The 20,290-nt window shown below is 39.3% G+C and overlaps 1 protein-coding gene across 1 annotated transcript in view; it reads left to right on the plus strand.

Moving 5' to 3' along the window:
• The window catches only part of LOC122805262 (dynein axonemal heavy chain 11-like), a 4,596,980-nt gene that overhangs the window by 566,799 nt on the left and 4,009,891 nt on the right, over positions 1 to 20,290 (plus strand). The window contains exon 6 of the mRNA XM_044075350.1: positions 4,986 to 5,123. Within this exon, the coding sequence (XP_043931285.1) occupies positions 4,986 to 5,123 (138 nt within the window). The remainder of the gene's footprint in view (positions 1 to 4,985; positions 5,124 to 20,290) is intronic.

Here is a 20,290-nt window from a genome sequence, read left to right on the forward strand (position 1 = left end):
ATTATTTTTCAACACCATGTCCAACAAATCACTATGGTCTCATTGTTATCATATGATGAAAATTCAGTTAATATTTGTAAAAGGTCATCCAAACCTATATTATGTGGTATAATAGAAAAGAGGTTAATGACAACAATAATCACAAATAAGCCTTCCTCACTGAAAAAAAACAGCATTAAAATTCTGCAATAAAACCCAAGAGTCTTGTGACACATAGGAAAATATGTCTAGCAGCTTTTTGGTTTGTTTATCAACATAAATAGCCAAAGGTTCCATCTTAGACTTTCCAGCTGGTATTATTGGTCTTAAAGGTGGGTCAACAGCATTTTTGTGAATTTACAGAATCCCAACAATAGAAAGTATAACAAAATTGTCCACAAGTAGAAAGTCATATAGTTTGGCTGGAAATACAGCCCTGAGACAAGTCAAAAAGCCAGCAGTCAACCCCAGCATAAACAATGCTGACTTCATTTTTAGATGCTCTGTAATTTAATAAGTGTCTGCATTTTTCAATATATCCAACATTCTGCTAGTGTAGTTTACCATGTCCAGTTTGGTTATACTTTCTATTTTCAGAATTTCTAAAGTAGTATAAAGTATTCTAGGAATGAAGCCAACATGGGAATGGAGAGAGGAGATTTTTGCCAACAGAGATGACTGTAAGTAGGTGTATACAACACAGGCAAGAGAGGGCTAGAATTTTCTGGAGGTAATTAACAAAACAACCAATGTATGGGAGCAAATAACTATGGCAGGAGAGTTAAGAAGAGGGGGATGAGGCTATGCAGAAGTTTGGACTGCAGGTTAGAGACTGCCTTCTCTTTTAGGGATTGATAGAGTGTAGGTGAAGAGAAAGGGGCATGGGAATGTTGAGTTGCGCTGAAGTTGCTGTTAAATAAAGGATAATTAGTAGGGCATATAAAATATTGCATGAAAACTGCAAAAATCAATCAGAAGAGGTTAGAAAAGATTAGGAAAAGAAAATGGAAAGACAGTTTACAAAAGAACAGTGAGAGGACTTCTGAGTGTTTCGCAAGTATGTAATAAAGTCCAGAAGGTTTAGGATTTTTGCATGGAAATGTTTGCATGTTTTTTTAATACCCCAAGTAGACTTAATTTTTTACCTTAGGTAAATAGCAAATGCTGTGGGTATGGTGAGAAAAAGAGAGGACATTGAGAGCATGTTTTTGGGAATGAGACAAGCTGACATATTTTAAATATCTCATATAAAGTTGTTGTGTCTTTCGGATTTTCCCGGTTAGAAATGTTGGGGGGAGCAAATGGTTGTAACTAAGGAAATTACTCTGTTGAGCTTGAAATAAAATCTGAATTGCCTAGATATAGTGAGGCTTTGCTATATTTAATGCTGTTTACTGCCAAAAAAACAGTTGCTTAAAAGTGAAAATCAAAGTCTAGACCTACCGTTGCTGAAGTATTGAATATTGTGTAGGAGATAAAAGAACTGGAGCTAGAATCTTTAGAAAGGGGAAGAGTAAATTACATAGAAATGAATACAATATGTGGGAGCAATATATGCAGAATAATATTCAGGAATAAAAAAGACACAGCAGGAATTCAGCAATTTATGTAATGTTGGGGTGAATGAAAAATTGTAAAGAGAAGGGATAATGTTACTATAGTTTGTTTTCTTCATGTTAATAAACTTGTACTCATGCCATGTTTTAAAATTATAATGATTTTGCAAAGTTTTTTTTTAAAAAATAGGATTGTTCTAATGTTCAGAGAGCAGAAGAAAGATCAAAATTTGAAACAGTCTAGATCATTTACTGATCGTCAGTTGCTGCCATTTTGGAATGAAAAGCAGATATTCTGTATATCCTGATGTTGAATGGTCTAACTTAAAGCACTTTCTTTTATAGTTGGCCTGCTGTCTACCATCCATGATGCAAGACTGTAGCTACAAGCCACTTGGAATTTCTGACTACTGAAAAGGTCAAACCAGAAGGCTGCCATCAGCTTATGGCTTATTTCCAGTTGTATATTATGATTTCTGCATTAATGACTCTACTATTTGAGCGTATGCTGTTATAGTGAGTCTAGTCCACAATTGTACTATCTTTGTTTATTGCAAATGATGGTAGTTGCAATCTTAAACAAGTTACTTGTGTCTCTTCATTAAGTACTCTGTATCACTTTTTTTCTGATTCTCTCATCATATATGCATCTGTTTATGACTTTGTACCACATTCTTCTATTTTTAGCAGATATTTCTACTGACTCCTCCCTAAAAGCAAACAACAGTATAGTTTGATAATTTTTTGTCTTGTGCTATCCAGTCTAGTGCTAACAGGTCTCTGTTTCTTATTTATGAACCCACCCCCTGTACTAGCCCATTTGCTATTTGTTTTTGCCACCCTTTGCATCTCTGTGATGCTGGGAGAGGAAGGTAGGTACCTTGTATTATGGCCATCTTCCAGTGTTGGGGGAGGTTTAGTAGATTTTGTCCTAATACCTCCTTTGTTGGGCAGAAAGTATGGTGTAATGCTGAGCAGTCCCTGCTAGAGTGCATGCAGTCCTTGGCATGTTCATACTGTACCCTGAATGTAGGGACTGCACTTTTGGGTCTTACGATTGATGGTGCACCCATGGAGGCAATGTGGAAACTATCTGCCTTTGCAGGATGAGCAATTTGGCATTGGCCACTCACTTTCATCCCCTCCTATCCAGCTGTAGCAGTATCTATAGTCTTTATTAAACAAAAGTCATCTGGAAGATAGATCCAACATCTTTATGCCTTTGAGTCAGCTATTGCTAGCAGGTTTCTTTCTCTAATGCTGCTGTTGTGTTATACTATCTGAAAATATAATCAAAATTTAACTAATTGTCATTACATTCTTTAAAGTAGATTTTATTTTTGGGGGGGTTTCTGGGTGTGCATTAGGATTCATCTATGAGACCACAGCTGTTCATGTCAGTGATAGACTATATTAACAAACAGACTGGAGCAGACATATTAACAGAGATGGTGTATGCACATGATGTAATACTACAAACAAATTCTGAACAGGAATTTCAGCAAATGATAGGGGGCTGTAATGGAAAGCTGAAGGCACATGGATGAGAATGAGTATAGACAAGACAGTTGTCTGTTTAGCAAATGAGGAAATCAGAAATAGCTGAAAATTGAGATAGAAGAAAAAACTGGGGAACAGGCTTCAAGTATCTGGGAGGGGTGTTGAAGAGAATGGAGGTCTATGTGAAGTTAAAGGTAGAATCAGAGGTGCTACAGCCAACTGGCACAGAGTGTCAGGGATAGAGTGTAGCAAAAAAATGCCAAAGAAGCTGAAAAGTTAGGTTTGCAAAGCAGTGGTATGACCAGTACTTCTGTACGGCACAGAAACCTGGGTAGTGATGGCATTGCAGTTGAAGCGTGATGTGATGTAGCTGAAATGCCTGTGATAGGTGGTAGGGTGCTCACTGTGGGACAGACAAAGAAATGAGGACATCAGAGCAGAAGCCAAAGTAGCTCCAATTGTAGAAGATATCAAGGAGAAAAGATGACTGCAGTTTTGTCATATGTGCAGGAAAGCAGAAGTCGGTTTGGTGAAGATTTGGGGGACACAGGAGGAAGGCAAGAGGAGATGAGGATATTCAGCTAAGAGATGAATGGATTGCATAAGAGAAGACCTGCAACAGTCAAGCATGGTTGTTAAGGAAGATATAAGAGTGACACTGAATCAAGAGAGGTAGCGACAGTTAATGTAGCACTCAGAACCCACATAGAGAAAATGGGAAAAAGGGGGTTAATGATGATGATTTTATTGTGTCAAAAAAGTCTTTTCTGCCCTGATCTCCACTGTAATAGACCCAACCTTGTTGGACATACCTGTTTTACAAAATATGTTGGCCCAGCTCTGATTTACAAAATAACAGCAAAATAATAATAATAATAATAATAATAATAATAATAATAGTAATAATAAATGCACACACACATACATGTTAATTAGAAAAGTCCACTAGACACAAGTGTCTCTGTTCAGGGCTGACCCAGTAGCACTGTCTGGTTAAGTGACCTGCTCAGAGTCACATATTAAGCAAATTGAGGTGGAGGGAATTAAACCTGTTTACCTAGGCTACAGGAATCATCCCATTATCTGCTCAGAATCTTAACCTTCTGTGTTAACTGTTATACATTCTTTCATTCTAACACAGTATTTTGGTTTGATGAAAGGAAAGCTTAAGTGACTGTGGTGAGCATGACCCTTAAACTAGGCAAAGGTGGTACCAGCATGGGCCACTACAGGCATCACGGTCATTACAAAGCAATGTAAGAAGACAATACCACTGGTTATACCAATTTCAGAAAAAAATAATTTTAAGCTTTGTAGGTATTGTGAGTATTTGCATAGGCTCTACTACATATGTTCTGCTTATTTAGCTCACAACACATCAGCTTGTTCACAAAAACTCATAAATGATAGCCTGAATGCACACATTCTCAAGGTGAATGTACTCAAGTTTGCATCAGATTTGCTTGTAAAATGACAAATAAAAATATATATGTGGGACTTCCTCTCCATGTCCCCTTAATTTATTATTCTCCTTCAGGTTGCTGCATCTTGGAGAAAGAATGTTCACTGGCAGGCAGTGCAACACTGTTTTTGTCTTTATCTTTCTCTGAGGTGCTGCAACCTTGGACTACCCACATTTTTCTAACACGAGTGTTATGATCTGCCTTCACTGTGATGTCAGCAGTGACACATGAACAACTGCCATCTGGATATATCTTGTCAGAACAACTGTGGCACAAGCTGGGGTGATTTAAACAACTGACTGTAAACCAGTTTTATTATTAATGCTTCATGATGATCTAGTAATGGAAAACAGAACTAAAATTTCACTTTACTCATATACTGCCACTGTTGTTACTTGCAGCAAAGATTTAGTCATATTATAAAAGAATATGTATATTTTTGCTTATAGTCTGCATTATTTACATATATACTGCACATTCTTTCTAGCTTTTGCAAATATTTGGCATACTTCTGGGAAGACCAGCAATCAATGCACTTTTCTCTCCAAATTATGCTGTGCTACTTACTATGTTTGAAGAAGAGATTACATGCTGCAAGCAAATCTTTGATGCCCAGAAAGATATGGTAGGTAATATTCTGCCATTTTCTATTTTTGTTAACATTTTGACAAAGGTATTTGCATGCACACAGTGACCTATCTCCTGCAAAGTGCTTATGTTTATAGGAGGGGAAGTAGCAGAAAGCATGGTACCAAAATAAACAGACATTTCAGTTTGTTGACAATTGAATTACTGAATCAGATTTTAGAAGGCTACTATATTTCAATTCTTCCAACGCTGGGTGAGAGTTTGTCAGTAACTGGTGCAAAGATTTTCAGTTTTTGAAGGTAATTTTTGATAGATGAAGATGTTTGGTGGAAAGAAAAGAAAGGTATTGTGAATATTGTTGGTTAGGACAGAGAGATGGGAGGATAGATTAGATTCTAGTAGAGAGAGGACAGATTGAATGAAGTGTGTGTTGAACTGGTTGGCTATGGGATCTGTGTCATTGTTTGTGGTAGCAGATGGGTAGTGGTTTGGCCGGGGTTTAGAAGCATTTTTATTGTTGTCCAGAACTGCTTGGGATTGCGGTGATGTTTGCCTTGAAGTGAGTGAAAGAATGCAGTTTTGTTTAGTTTGACCTGTTGTTTACATCGATTTCTAAGTTATTTAAAAATTTGCCACTTTTGTGGTGTTCTATGTTTATTCCATACCTTCCAGGCTTTGTCTCTATTTAGCACAAGTTGTTTTGTTTCTTGCTGAGCCATGGAGCAGGGCTGCTTTTAGTTCTTTTTGTTGTTATGGAAGTTAACTTATTTAGTTTGTGAAGGAATTTGTTACTGAAATGGTTAACAGTATCTTCTACTGGCATCTATTTAGAGTACTTCAGTTGTATTGGGAGAGATACTTTATAAAGGTATTTTTGTTAAAAGCTGAGAGTTTACATACTTGTTTTTCTACTGTATACTTGGGGGTGTGATTAGTTTGTCCTTTGATAAATGGTGGGAGATGACGCTGATAATATCTGGGAGACAGTGAAAGGTGTTTAAATTTGAGGGTGAGGTAGTAAAGATCTAGTCTAGTAGTGAGTGCTTCTTGTTATGTTTGTTGATTCTAGTGGGTGAGGTGATTACTTGAGTGAAAATGAATAGGTTAATGGAGGGGGCGGGTGAGTCAGCATTTACATGTAAATAGTCTATAGTCACAACCCCAAGTATAATAATTTCTTTATTTACATTAGTGGAAAACCATTAAAGGATGTCTTTGAAAATGGGAATGTTGTTGCCTGGGGGAATATATATGACAACAATGCAAATAGCTTTGTGTTTGTTCAGGTGTAGGAGTCTAATAGATATTTTTGTGTTGGGATAGTTGGGGTGACTCAGTGGGTATCTGGTGAAGTTCAGTGAATAATATAACAGGGCAACTTGATATCCTCAAATGTCAGTGCATACCCATGTATGGGGGCAATGCCTCTATCACCTTTTGACAGATCTTATTAAAAGTTTAAGTTAATTATACTTAAGACTCCTTCAGTACATAGAGGCACATAAGATTGTTTTTCCACCCTCTAGAAATTGCACACAGCTTAATGCTGAATTTGGATTGACCATTTGTCCATTGTCAATACAGAGATTTTTGGTGGTGATGGACATTTTCCAGCCACAACCTAGGTTGAAAGGTAAATGTAATATGTATACAGACAGTTTTAGAGTAACAAATCAATTGCCATGCTTTCAGGAAGTGAGATTAAACAATGATTATCTAGAGGTTGTGGAACACCCAGTATCTGCTTAACAAATATTTTGATCATTTTATTTTTCTACCCCCCCTATACTAACTGTTCATTTCTCCAAGACAGAACTTATATAAATGAACCTTTATAGTGAAGGGTTTGGCTTTTCTATTTATGCTGTAGCCACTAGTTCTTCCTCCCCTCTGTGCATATCAATGTAGGAAGCTGTTCTGTGCTTCCACATATGTGCTGTTTCATACACATTCCTCTGCCCCTCCAACACACACACACACACACACACACACACACACACACACACACACACACACACACACACACACACACACACACACACACACACACACACACACTCCTGCAGTTTCTATCTTGTGAGGGAAAACTCTGCTGTAAATAATTTAATTTCTTCTTTTGTTAAAATCACTAGTCATTGTATACAGTGTGTGTATGATACTTCTTCCAGGACTATGACCACTGGTTCTTTTTGAGGAGGTTTGCCCGACTACATTCTTAGAATCTCTCAGATGATGTTAAAATGAGATTTTAAATTTTCTTTTGGATAAACTGCTGTTGGCCCCTCAGCTGCAGAGTAGATAAACATGATGAAAGGGGTAAGGTGTTACAGGGAATCTCTAAAAATGTTCAGCCCTCCTTTCCCATGATTTCCAAGATATTCTCTAACTCCTCATCCAGTTTTGGTAAGAAACAAGATAAACAATCTCAACAAACTACAGGTAAACTACATTTAAGAAGAAGTGGCAAGGGGGATCCAAGAAAAAGTCTTGAACCTCCTAAATCTAGTGACAGTCCAACAAGTTTGAATGACTGTTCAACAGACCTTGTGAGCCCTCCCACCCTGGTACCTTTTTTCTTCCAGAAAGTCTGACTCTCCATTTTCCTGTTTGGCAACAGTTTAATTCAAGTGGGTTCTGAAAATTGGTCATTAAGATTACAAATGGCAGTGGAAGGAAATTCCTCTTTTCAAGGGGTTAATTCCTCATCCTCTAAACCACCTTCATCCAATGCTGTTTGAGGAAGTGATAGAACCACTTCCCCTTTCTCAGGTGGGAAAGGGGTTTGATTCAAGGATGTTTTTCATGCCAAAGAAATAAAATGTTTGGCGAACAGTTCTCAGTCTTTCTTTCCTAAACCTGTTTGTAACAGTACCAAATTCAAAATGTTGTCACTTCACAACTTGTTACCTGTTCTTCTTCATTCAAGTTTCCTTGTAACATTAGGTTTAAAAGATGCATATCATCACATTCTTATTCATCCAGACTTCAGATGTTTCTTAAGGCTGTTTGTGTCTGGATTTCATTATCAGTTCTCTGCCTTAACCTTTGGACTATCCACTGCACCAAGAGTATTAACAAAGTTTCTAGCTCCAGTTGTAGCTCACTGCAGGTTACAGGGTATACACATTTTTCCATAATTAGACAACTTTCTAATCATTGTGGAGCCATTTTTAAAGTGTCAGGCATCTCTCACTTGGATGAGTGATCTCTTACACAGACTGGGATTCCAAGTGAACATTCACAACTCTTTTTGGTTCCTTCTCACGAGATTGTGTTCCTGGGTTGTCAGCTAGACATCTCAATTCAAAGAGCTTTTCTTCCATAGGAGAAAATAGATCTATAACTAGATCTATTTCTGAGGTTTTTCAGTCAGACGTTGGTCACTGTGAGGGAATACCTCAGGATTTCGTGTCTTATGACTTCTGTGATTCTCATGATACCCTTGGCAAGACTCCATATGAGAAAGATACAATGGTATCTGAAGTTTGTTTGGCTCTAGAACCAATATCTTTTTTCTTTTCTGATCCCAGTGCTGGGTTTTGCCAGAAGAGAAACGACTTGGTGGATTGGTGGAGACAGTAAATTTCCATAAACCCAGTTCTCCCCTTCTCCCTCCCTGCTCCAAAGCAGTCATATACCACAGATTTCTCTGACTTTGCTTGGGGAACATGTTCATGAGGGATTAAAGTGTGGAACACCAAGGACAGAAACATGCACAGAAATATAAAATAAATACTTGCCTTGATCAAGACCCTCAACTCTCAGAACCATCTTTGGTTCCCCTGGACCACTTCAAGTTTTTACAGACAATACCACAGTAATGTGGTACATCAACAATCAAGGGGGATCCAAGTTGTAACCTCTTTGCAGACTAGCCATGTTAACTTGGGATATAGCATCTCAGCACAATCTCAGTCTACAGGCATCCAACAGTCCAACAAAGCAAAAACATGTGGCAGACAAGCTGAGCAGGACAAGGGCAGATTTTCAGAAATGGAAACTAGATCCGATGGTCTTCCAAGACTTGATCCATCTGTGGGAAATTTCTCAGTTAGACCTATTTTCCTCTTCTCTAAACAATCATCTGGCAAGATTCTGCTCCAGGACTCAATGCAAAAAGACCTGAAAGACAGATGTCTTTTCCTTTCCTTGAACAGAAATGCTCCTGTTTACTTTTCCACCATTTCCACTGATATCCAGGGTACTTTTGAACATTCAGAATGAATTCCCCAAGATCATTGTGCTGACCTCCTGCTGGCCCTGTCAGCAGTAGTTCTACCTTCTTTTGGAAATGGCTTGGAGCAGTTACCTCAAGCTTCCTCACAAAATGGATCTACTCATACAGGATTAGGGGTGCACGATACATCCCGACCCTGATCAACTTTAAGACTGCATGGATGATAGGGTCTTAATTTTCTTTAGGCACCTGTTTACTGAGGACATGCAACAGGTACTAATGGAGGCAAGAAAGCTTACTACTAGAAAATCATGTATTAGCAAATGGAAAATGTTTTCTAGTCAGTGCCAACCACATAACCAGCACCCATTCAGGGCTGATATTTCTCTGGTTTTAAAATATTTGTGTGAGTTATCAAGGTTTATTTATTGGCAGATTCAGTATGTTTGCCCATGGATCCTATTCTTTCAATGCATTCTCATGTCAAAATGTTCTTGAAAGGTGTTTTACACAAGGGCCTCCAAGAAAACTGGTTGTCCCTCTTTGGGGTCTTAATTTTATGTTAGAGAAGCTAACATTTGCTCCATTTGAACCAGCTTATATGGCTGACTTGAGGTTCTTAAAATAGTAAACTGTTTCACTGATTGCTCTGACCTCTGAGTATCTGAGATGCAAGCTCTGATGGTTAGTCAACACAATCTCATGTTCTACAGAGACCATGTTTCTTTGAGAACCAATCCTTATTTTATACCTAAAGTAGTATCCGAGTTTACTTTAGGCCAAACTACCTATCTCCCTGTTTTCTCCCCTGATCCTACAAATGAGAGAGGGAGGCTATTCCTTACCTTGGATGTCCACAGACAACTCGGGTACTATCTTGATGGAATTAAATATTTCAGATCTTTGAATCATTTGTTAATTTCATGAGATATTAAGAAGATGGGAAAACCTGTGTCAAAGGAGACTATTATCTAATGGGTGTCTAAGGCCATTACCTTTTGTTATACTCACCACAACAAAACTATTCCAGGCAGGGTCAAGGCCCACTCTACCAGGGCTTGGCTTCATCTATGGCATGAGTGTATCCAAGGAAAACCCACACAATGGATGATGAACAGAGAGATCTTCCTGCAGATTATTCATCAGTAGGGAACTCCCACATTAGATTTATTTGCCTCCACTCTGAATTGGTGGCCCAGACAGTTTTGCTCCAGAGTTCGATGCCTAGAAGCTTGGAGAATGGACGCCATGTCAATCTAATGGAAAAGGATATTCCTGCATGTGTTTCCTTATCCCCAATTCAACAGGTCTTGCTCAAAATCAAAATGGACATCCCAAAACTACTACTGGTGACCCTCTGCTGGTCAAGGCAATATAGGATGCTTATTATTCCTACTGCTGCAGTCACCTTTAGGCTATATGGGTTGTGTCTTGGTGACCCTCTGCTGGTCAAGGCAATATAGGATGCTTATCATTCCTACTGCTGCAATCACTTTTAGGCTATATGGGTTGTGTCTTGGCCAAGATACAACAACTGGCCAGCTTCCAAAAGCTCTGGCTTCCACCCACTCCTTCACTCTGACTGCTAATTGGGCAGCTGTGTGGAGGGAAAATCAGCAGTCAGAGGGAATAATCTGCAGTACATTCCTGCTGCCTTGTGAAGAAGCATATCAGAGGCTTCACAGGAGCAGAAACTGATCTTCAGCTTCATTTCTGATAGATAAGTTCCAGTGGGGAATCCTTCTGCATGGAATATTGCCCTGTTAAAAAATGCCTTTAAGAAACCTGGTATCTTTTTAATATTGGAGGTTTCCTGTCAGAGACCACATTTTTATCTACAGCTGTTTAGGATGCTATTTTTGTGACAAGATGTCCTCTTTATATAAACTTTCTGAATCTGTTTTTTGTTGGGAAGTATTTTATTTGGGTGGTAACTTCTACAGAGTATGTTAGTGCTTTTGTTCTTATGTGAAAACTTACCCGCCATTCTATTTCTGTCAGAAGGTGTTTTGTTAGACAGGGTTCTTGAAAGAAATTTAGTATGCTGCATATGCATTATTGTGTTTAGGGGAACCATGTTGTGTATGTGCATCGTCCTCAGTCACAACATGGATGCTTACCCTGCTCCTGCTGGCATACTTCATGCTGTACCTTGAAAGAAAAAAAATAATTAATCAAAGAACCCTTGCTGACTCTGTGGGCTCAGTCAATGCCTCACCTGATGGGGGATGACTCTGCTGTGACCATTAGTCATTCCTCAGACAACACACTTAGCTCTCTGTCTTCCTCTGATGTTGTCCTTCAGCTGCCATAAACTGGGGGTCATCCACATCCTCTTGCTGTTCCAGTGTCTGAAATGGTCATGGGCGAACCCTCTCTTCTGGGTCATGGAAACACACCAGGCAATGCTGCCTGATATAGTTTCGGAAAGATACATCTTGATGGGTTAGAAGTACCTTCTCTGATTTGGTCACCAACTATACCTGTAAGAAAAAAACAAAGGTTAAACATTGTTCATTGAAGGCATGATGTTTGTTAGAAAATATGATTTTTCTCATCATAGCTAAGAATTTGTTACAGGCTGTTAATCCTGGTGCTCAGAAATCTTTACCTGAAAAAGAAGTCAGCAGGTGTGTTCCTGAGGAACACAGCCTCCCAGTGGTATAAACCTTGGGTCTAGATGATTGTCACTGTTGAAGTGACACCCCAACCCCATGTGCAAAACTGGGAAAAGGGGGTTGTGGATGGATGGTTATGTCAGAGGATTCTGACATAGACAGTGACAGGGCTTCTTCCCCTATTGATCTCCAAGCCCAGTTCTCTGATTCAGAGGAAATGTGATCCTCACAGCCTCCTTTAGAGAAGTCTACATCATTCCATTCCCACTCATCCTTTAGTACTTGCTTTGGAGGACATATTTAATGCTGTCTGTAATATCCCTGATACTCAACCTGCAGTTCTCTAAAAAAGCAGACAGGCTTTATAAATTTCCTCAAACTAACAGCTATTTGTTTTACCACCCTAGGTCTGACCCTGAAGCCATCTCCACATCTTTGCCAGCTGGAAACAGGTTCTTGGTGTCCTGTAATCCTTCCAATGATGTCTTGGTAATTCTGAAGATTCAAAAGGACTCTCTAAAATCATTGTAGGGATCCTTTTTGGCACAGGCAACATTGATGACTTCCTATGGAACTGACCAAAGGCAATAAGCACAAGCTTCTTCACAAACTGGACATACTCACACAAGACAAGGGCATTGGAAGTTTAATACACCCCATTATCAAACATCATCAACTAACTTCCTGGATGTTTTGATTCTAATTCCTTTTGGGCTCCTCTTTCCAGAAGATGTGCAGCAGATACTAAAGGAGGCAAGAAAACCTGCTACTAGAAAATGTTATACTGAAATGGAAAAGATTTTCCACTTGGTATATAGCCAATAACTAGGGCACTATAAAGGATTATGTACCATTGGTGATCAAATATTTGTGTAAGTTACTATTCTCTGGCCCCTCATATTCCTCTGTCAAGGTACATCTTGTGGCTATTCCAGCATGTCTGTCCCTGGATCCTCCACTTTATTTTATTCTGCTAATGAAAGCTTTTGTAAAGAAGTTTTACACCTGAGATCTCCTTGCAAAGGGGTTGCATCTTCCTAAGATTTTAACTTGTGTGCTGGAAAAGTTAACCATGTCTCCATTTGAATCTGCTCATTAGGCTGACTTAAGGTTCATTAAATGGAAAACTGTTCTTATTGCTCTGACATCTGCAAGTAGAGTATATGAGTTGCAAGCTGTCATGGTAGGTGATCCCTATCTTGTTTTCCACAGTTAAATTGTCTCTTGAGTAATACTTAAATACTGAATGAAATTCTAGGCCTGTGTCTTTGTCTATAAAGATTTCAAGCCTGCAAAAATTAATGCACTGATGGTGATTCCTTGCTATTTTCCCACCCACCATCCCCCTTGTTGATGTGCATTTTAAACCTGGTGATTTTAAGCTGCCTACCCCTATTGTAAATTGAGCTTAATAAGATCCTCCCTTTCTGTACTGTCATTGACATCCTGAATTATTTATTTGCCTTTCCTTGTGCTTATATTGAAAAAGTGCATTTTGCCTCCCTTTGTCTGTTCTACTTGATCTGACATTAGTATTTAGCTAGCTGCTGGATAAAGTAGTGTATTTTTACACTCTAGCAAACACTTGTTTTTACATCAAAAGATGTCAGTAGATTCTCCATCTAGTGTACTGAGAGGTAGCTTGGTCTGTTTGAGTTGGGGAAACACTTGAGATTTCTGAATGTAGTTGTATTGGCTGGATGGCTTATTAGTCATCTTATCTTGTTTTTAGTGCCTTTATAAATTCTGTACAATTGAATGGCTCTTAGCTCATTTATTCAAAGCAAAGTACTTTTATTGAATAATCATACTTTTATAAGCTGTTTAATCACACTTTTATAAGCTGTTTAAAGTACACTGGTGTAGCTATATCTTTAAGTTTGTTTGTGGTAGCATTTTGTATCATTTAAGTTCGTGATAGCATTTCACTCTGGACACTCCTTTACTGTGCTTTTACATTAGGAGGACTGCGATTATTCATCTAGTAGCAGTAGGTATTTACCTGGTTTAACTGAGCTGAGAAACACACAAAAGTGTTCTAAGTATTTTTTACACTTCTCTGCACATGATTTGCACTGTTCTGATACCTAGATAGTATAGACTAGATTCAGACCTGTTGAATCTAGCCCATTATTGTTACACTTGAGCACTAAAGCAGCTGTCTTACATTAAGAAGGGCTACGCTGCACCCTTGTGGCAGAAGAGTGTGCATCCAACCTTGTTTGAGCTGGGCCTTGCTGGACGAAGGTTCATTGTGTTCTTTCCTATTGGTGAATTAACTTAAAAGTGTTTAATTTCACCTATATTTAAGCATCATGTTTGTTTGCGTTTGCACTCAATTAACTGAAACTGTGTTTGGCATCCTTTGCCAGAGGTCTAGAATGTTTCTGCTTTAATTCATGGCATCCAAGGCAAAAAGCAAGAAAATAAATAACATTTCTGAATTTTTTGCACTTTTGAACTGTATCTTTTTGAATCGCTGCATCATTTCTGTTTTTGTTTTACTGTTTGTGACTGCTTTATTCTCTGCATTTGATTTGCACTGTCCTGATACCTAGATAGCCTAGACTAAATTCAGACCTGCTGAATCTATCCTGTTGTTACACTTGAGCAGTAAACCAGCCATCTTACATTAAGAAGGGCTACCCTATACCCTTGTGACAGAAGAGTGAGGATCCAGCCTTGTCTGAGCTGGGAATTGCTGGAGTAAGATTCATTCTGTGCTTTCCTATTGGTAGATTAGATTAAAAGTGTTTTACTTTCACCTGTATTTAAGTCCTGTATTTGTGCATTGCATCACATAATGCAACAGGGTTTAGCAGTGCCCTGTATCGATGCAGACACCTTGAAACTCAATTTTCCCCTAGAAAACTGTCAGTGAAACCCTCACTAGCTTCCCTATTGCACTACAGGTGTACTGAGCAGTGTTGCCACACTCATCATCCATAGCCTTCAACAGAACAAGCACCTTTGTAAGTCCTAGCACAAAAAAATTGTCAAACAAGTCCACTCCCTTCCGTAATAGAACATAAAGGTAAAAACCTGCTATAATGGATGGGCAATTTCTCATAATTTCACTGGCCAGCCTGATTGACATAGGCATCCTGAGACAATAGTAATTGCCTCATGTATACTGACAACCACTTACTCCTAAAACAAATATCCTGTGTGAGAGATATAATTACACTATGAAATGGGAATCAGTTCTCTCATGTAACAACAAACTGGACATCAAACAAGTTGTCAGCATACGCACTTCACCTCTTACACAAAATGAGGTCATGACACACAAACTCACATACGTGAATGTACTCCCTAGAAGCCTACCAAAAGATCAGAGCCCTCCCAAATGTAAACCACTTACTCACACCACTATGCAAATTGAAACAACTACACATAATAACACATACACCAGTGTCTCAGCAAATAAGCCCCTAAGGCAAAACACCTCAAAACCTAATCTATTGGTTATAGGCAATTCTATAGTGAGACACACAGATGTCCCCTTCACAAGGCTGGACAAGAAGGAGGTCACTGTCAACTGCCTATCAGGTGCCAGGATCTGTCAAATCACACATGCACTTAAGTCACTCAACAACAAGTACCGTTATGACTCTGTCATAGTCCATGTGTGAGTGAATCACTTGAGACGTATCTCTCTGGCCTATATGAAGAGAGACATGACTGAAGTCTCAAAGTGTGTGTCCCAGGCAGGTATGACCCTAGCCCTAAGCAGCATTCTAACTTCACCCAGGATGATGCCACAATATAAACAAAAAAAAAATGATTTACTTCAACAATTGGCTTTGCTTGTGGTGCCAGTACAGGTGGATCCAATATCTGTCAACCTGGGAAGACATGGTCAACAGGCCATGCTGCTTTGCCAGAGATGGTCTGTATTTGTCTCCTCTAGGCTTTAGTATACTGGCAAAGGTGCTTGCCTCCCACATAGTGCCTTTTTTTAAGAAATGTCAAAACAACAAAATTTCTGACATAACAAAATACACTCAAGACAAAGTAAAGGCTCTGCTGCTTAATGCTAGGAGTCTAAACATATAACTACACACCCTGGAAGCACTCCTTACCTTGGAAAATGCTGATGTCTGTGCGGTCGCTGAGACATGATTCAAGGCTACAGAGAGCACCCTGGCTGGGCAAGGCTACAATGCCTTCCACATGTTCAGATCTCAAAATGAGCATGAAAGACCCAAAGGTGGAGTGTATCCATCTTCATTAAAGCCAAGTGCACCTCAACACTGGTCAAACAGTACAACTCTTGAACTACTCCACATCCAGTTAACTGTAGTCAGAAAGTCATTGCTAGCTATATGTTTCCCCACCATGAACCAAGAAAAGCACACTGCCTACCTGCACTTACTGGAGTCACTCATCATACAGTCCAACACCTTAGTTATGGGAGATTTCAAATATCCTTCCATTGACTGGAAGACAAACAGGAAGATGAACATGCTCATCTAGAGGTTCCTGGACTTTGTCAATATAAATGCTCTGGAACAGATAGTCTGCACCCCCACAAGGGGCTCAAATGTCCTAGACATAGTACTCACTAACATAGGAGGTCACTGCACTCTTCCCTGTCTGATTCCCTCCCTGGTAAGAGTAAGGTCAGACCATAAATTAGTCTCATTCAAAGTAAATATTAAACCTGTTACCACCACAGAAGCAAAACAAAAGAAAACTTTTCCAAAGCAAACTACAGCCTACTAAGCAATGCTATAAAAAGTTTTATACCCCCTGTAATCACAGACAACAATGACTCCTATGCAGTGGTGTACACAAATGCCCTTTATAAACACTTAAACAACTACATAGACTCAGCTGTACCTGACCAGATTAAAACCAGGTCCTCCCAAAAAAGCAAGCCGCCCTGGTGGACTTAAGTGTAAACAGCTTATATAACAAAAGGAAGAAACCAATGTCTAAGAACATGAAGGGACTGACTCAGCAGAGGAAGAATTCCCTCCACAGCTTGAACAAGCAAATCAGAAATCTTGTAAAGTCTTCTAAAGCTAATTATGAAGCTAATATAGCATCCCTACTTAAGGATAATCATAAGGCATTCTTTAACTATGTCCGAAATGTAATTTAATTCTTTTATTTTATGTATTCATTGATATTTATCTAATTATTCAATTATCTTATTACAATTTGTATATATAAAGTCAGGAACTTTGTTTGAATTGTGTCTGAGTTGAAGATGCATGGCTTAATGTTTGCGTTTTTACGTTTTGTAATTTTTTCATTGTGCAGTTTTTTGCAGTTTTCTATTTTTTTGGTTACTTATAGTGGCGTTGGTTTACTCCTTGTGGCTGTTCTTGTGCTTGTTGTTTTGCTGCCTGGGTTATGTCCGAAATGTAGAAGAGAATGCCCAGCTATGTGCCGAACTGGTGGTACCACTCATATTATACTGGAGGAAATTGTCAACCTGCTAGCTGACAAATTTGGTGCAGACTTCGCCCCCCTGTCCCCACCAGGCATACCCCAAAGCTGAACTGACACCAGTCCTCTGTCTAGTATCTCTAGAGATCTGGTCATATCTGTGCTATCTAAGGCCAAAAACATGGCCTCACTGAGACCAGGTAACATCCAAGATTGCTTATTAAGCAATCTAAAACAGGACCTAGTGGACCCACTTGCCTTCTGTTTAACCATAGCCTGAGAACTGGCTTTGTTCCAGCAGGGTGGAGAACAGCAACAGAAATCCCCTTGCACAAAGGGGAGGGGGTCATCAGCTGACTTTGAGAACTATAGACCCATAAGTCTAACCAGCCTCATGTGTAAGGCTGTGGAAAGAACCGTCATGGACCTTATCAAAAAGGATGTAGACAACCTTCAGACTCTAGACCCAATTTGGTTTCATTAAGGTAGATCATGCTTATTAAACCTAGTAGACTTCTTTGAGAAAGTCACCAAAACCTTGGATGAAGGTAAGACAGTGCATACTGCCTATCTTGACCGAGCCAAGGCTTTTGACACAATCCCCCACACAGGTATCGTTGAGAAACTCTCCTAGCTGGGGATTAACCCTTTTGTCACTAGATGGGTAGCCAATTGGCTCACTGACAGAACACATACTGTTAAAGTTGGTGACTCCACCTCTAACAGTATACCTGTCGCCAGTGACATACCACAAGGATCAGTGCTGGACCCTTTACTGTTTGGAATCTATTTCTCAGAAGTCCAGTATAAAGTAGACGGCCTTTGTCTTACCAAGTTCATTGATAATTGCAGATTGGGTGAAATCATTGAGGCCCCCAGTGATGTTAACATATTACTGAAGGGGCAAACACAGACAAATGACTGGTGCCAAAGCCACAGTCTAAAACTAAATGCAAAAAAGCGCATTATTACCCCTTTGGCAATGCAGAATTCCCTGCTAATTACAATATTGACAGCAATCCCCTAAGCTCAAACCCAGTAGTATGAATCTGGGAATAAAGGTAGATAACAATCTGAACTTCAACCACCAAGTTTCCACAGTGGTAAGGAAAGCCGCCTATGTTGCACATCTCATAAGTAAGAGAATCACATCCAGGTGTAAGGATGTTATAACGCCACTGTACTCAACCCTCATCAGACAAGTAATAGAGTACAATGCTCCCTTCTGCATGTACCTAATGAGACACCTGCAGCAGCTGGAGAGACCACAGTGGTTTCTCACCAAGAAAATACAGGGCTTCCAAACCATGATTTACATGGATAAACTGAAAGCCTGTGACATTTACAGAACATGCTAGAGAGACAGATATATTTCCCAGAGATTGCTGCTACTCTGGAATAAACTTCCAATTCATGTAAAGCATCTGGCCAAGGATACCATTTGTCCACCAGTATACCAAAGCTCGGATGCTTTTCTCTCTTGCTGTACATCATCTGGATAAATAGATGGAGAACACAATTTCCCCCCAGGGGTGGCACCCATGTCCCTCATGGATAGGGGTAATCAGTGTTTATCATAGGCTTACTATGCAAATTACATCCATCTAAACAAGGACAATTGAGGCAACTCGGGATTAACATGGCTAGGCTTGTAAAGGTTCTATGGCTGCTAACTTAGTAACCTCCTATGAACCTATGATAGGATCTCATGAAGAACAAATTCCTCATTCATGCCCACTGTTGTTTCAGAGTTCACTTTGAATCAAACCATCCAGATACTCAGAAATGGTGAAAGTATTCCATATACTCTGAACATGCAAAGGCAGCTCAGGTACTATCTTGACAGAACTACATCCTTCAGACATACTTATCAGCTGTTTGTTTCTTGTATTTGGACTAAGAAAGGACAAACTCTGTCAAAACAGGCTACTTCCAAATGATTGCCCTCAGCTTTTGCTTTTTTGGAAATTTGCAAGTAAATGCTAACAGACATAAGGCCTCATTATAGTAGAACCTTATCTTCTTCAGTGACATATTGTAAAGGAGTGGATTCTAGAGGCAGCTATGTGGTCATCTGTACATACCTTTACAAGGCATTACAAAATGGATTATTTTTCTAGATCCAAGACAGGCTGTGCTGGGATCATTCTGCAACAGTTCTTGGATCCATATCCTTCCTCTTCCCAGATTAGATGGCCTTTGGTAATAAACCCATATATAGCCTAAAGGCTACTACACCAATGTGAATGATGAAAATAGTGCATTTGTGTAAGTTGCACTTACCTATAACAGCAGATGTTCAAATTCCTTACTGCTGTAGTAGCCACACTCACCTCCATCCTTCTATTTGTGTGTATAGTTACTTGTTGGGATATTAAACTGCTTGTTAATTGATGTTTTTGTAGTTCAGTATGAGCACACTCAGTAACATTTGAGCAAGAAAATCCTAATATTCTTCTGTGTGACGGCTGATTTGTCCTTCATCTGAGATGCCAAATCAGCAGTCAGAGTGAAGGTGTGGGAGGGAGTCAGAACTTTTGGGAGCTGGCCTGTTGTTGTGTCGTTGGCAAGACACAATCCATGTAACCTAAAAGGTACTGAAGCCGTGAGGAATTCAAGCGTCTACTGTTATGGGCAAGTTAGACTTACACAACTATACTGTCTTCCCTTCTTTTCCCACCTGGCCCAGGACAATAAACACAAGTTATTCCACTGGTTTGACTTGCTTACACAACAGTGGGGCTCTTTCTGTCTCCCACACTTGCACACCCCGAACCTAACAGTTTGGATGATAGGATTCTAATACAGTTCAGCCACCTATTTCTGAGGATATGCTACAGGCATTATACAATGCTAGAAAACCTTCTACAAGAAAATCTTATTTTTTCAAATGGAAGAGATTTCTATGCAGTGCCAAAAAAAAAAAAAAAAAAAAACAGAAATCTTATCATATGGATATTTCTACTGTTCTGTCCAATCCATGTAGGCTGCTCAATTCAGGGATGGCAT

The sequence above is a fragment of the Protopterus annectens genome, chromosome 6.part1, assembly GCF_019279795.1.
Source record: "Protopterus annectens isolate FY-2018-M chromosome 6.part1, PAN1.0, whole genome shotgun sequence".
Lineage (NCBI taxonomy): Eukaryota > Metazoa > Chordata > Ceratodontiformes > Protopteridae > Protopterus > Protopterus annectens.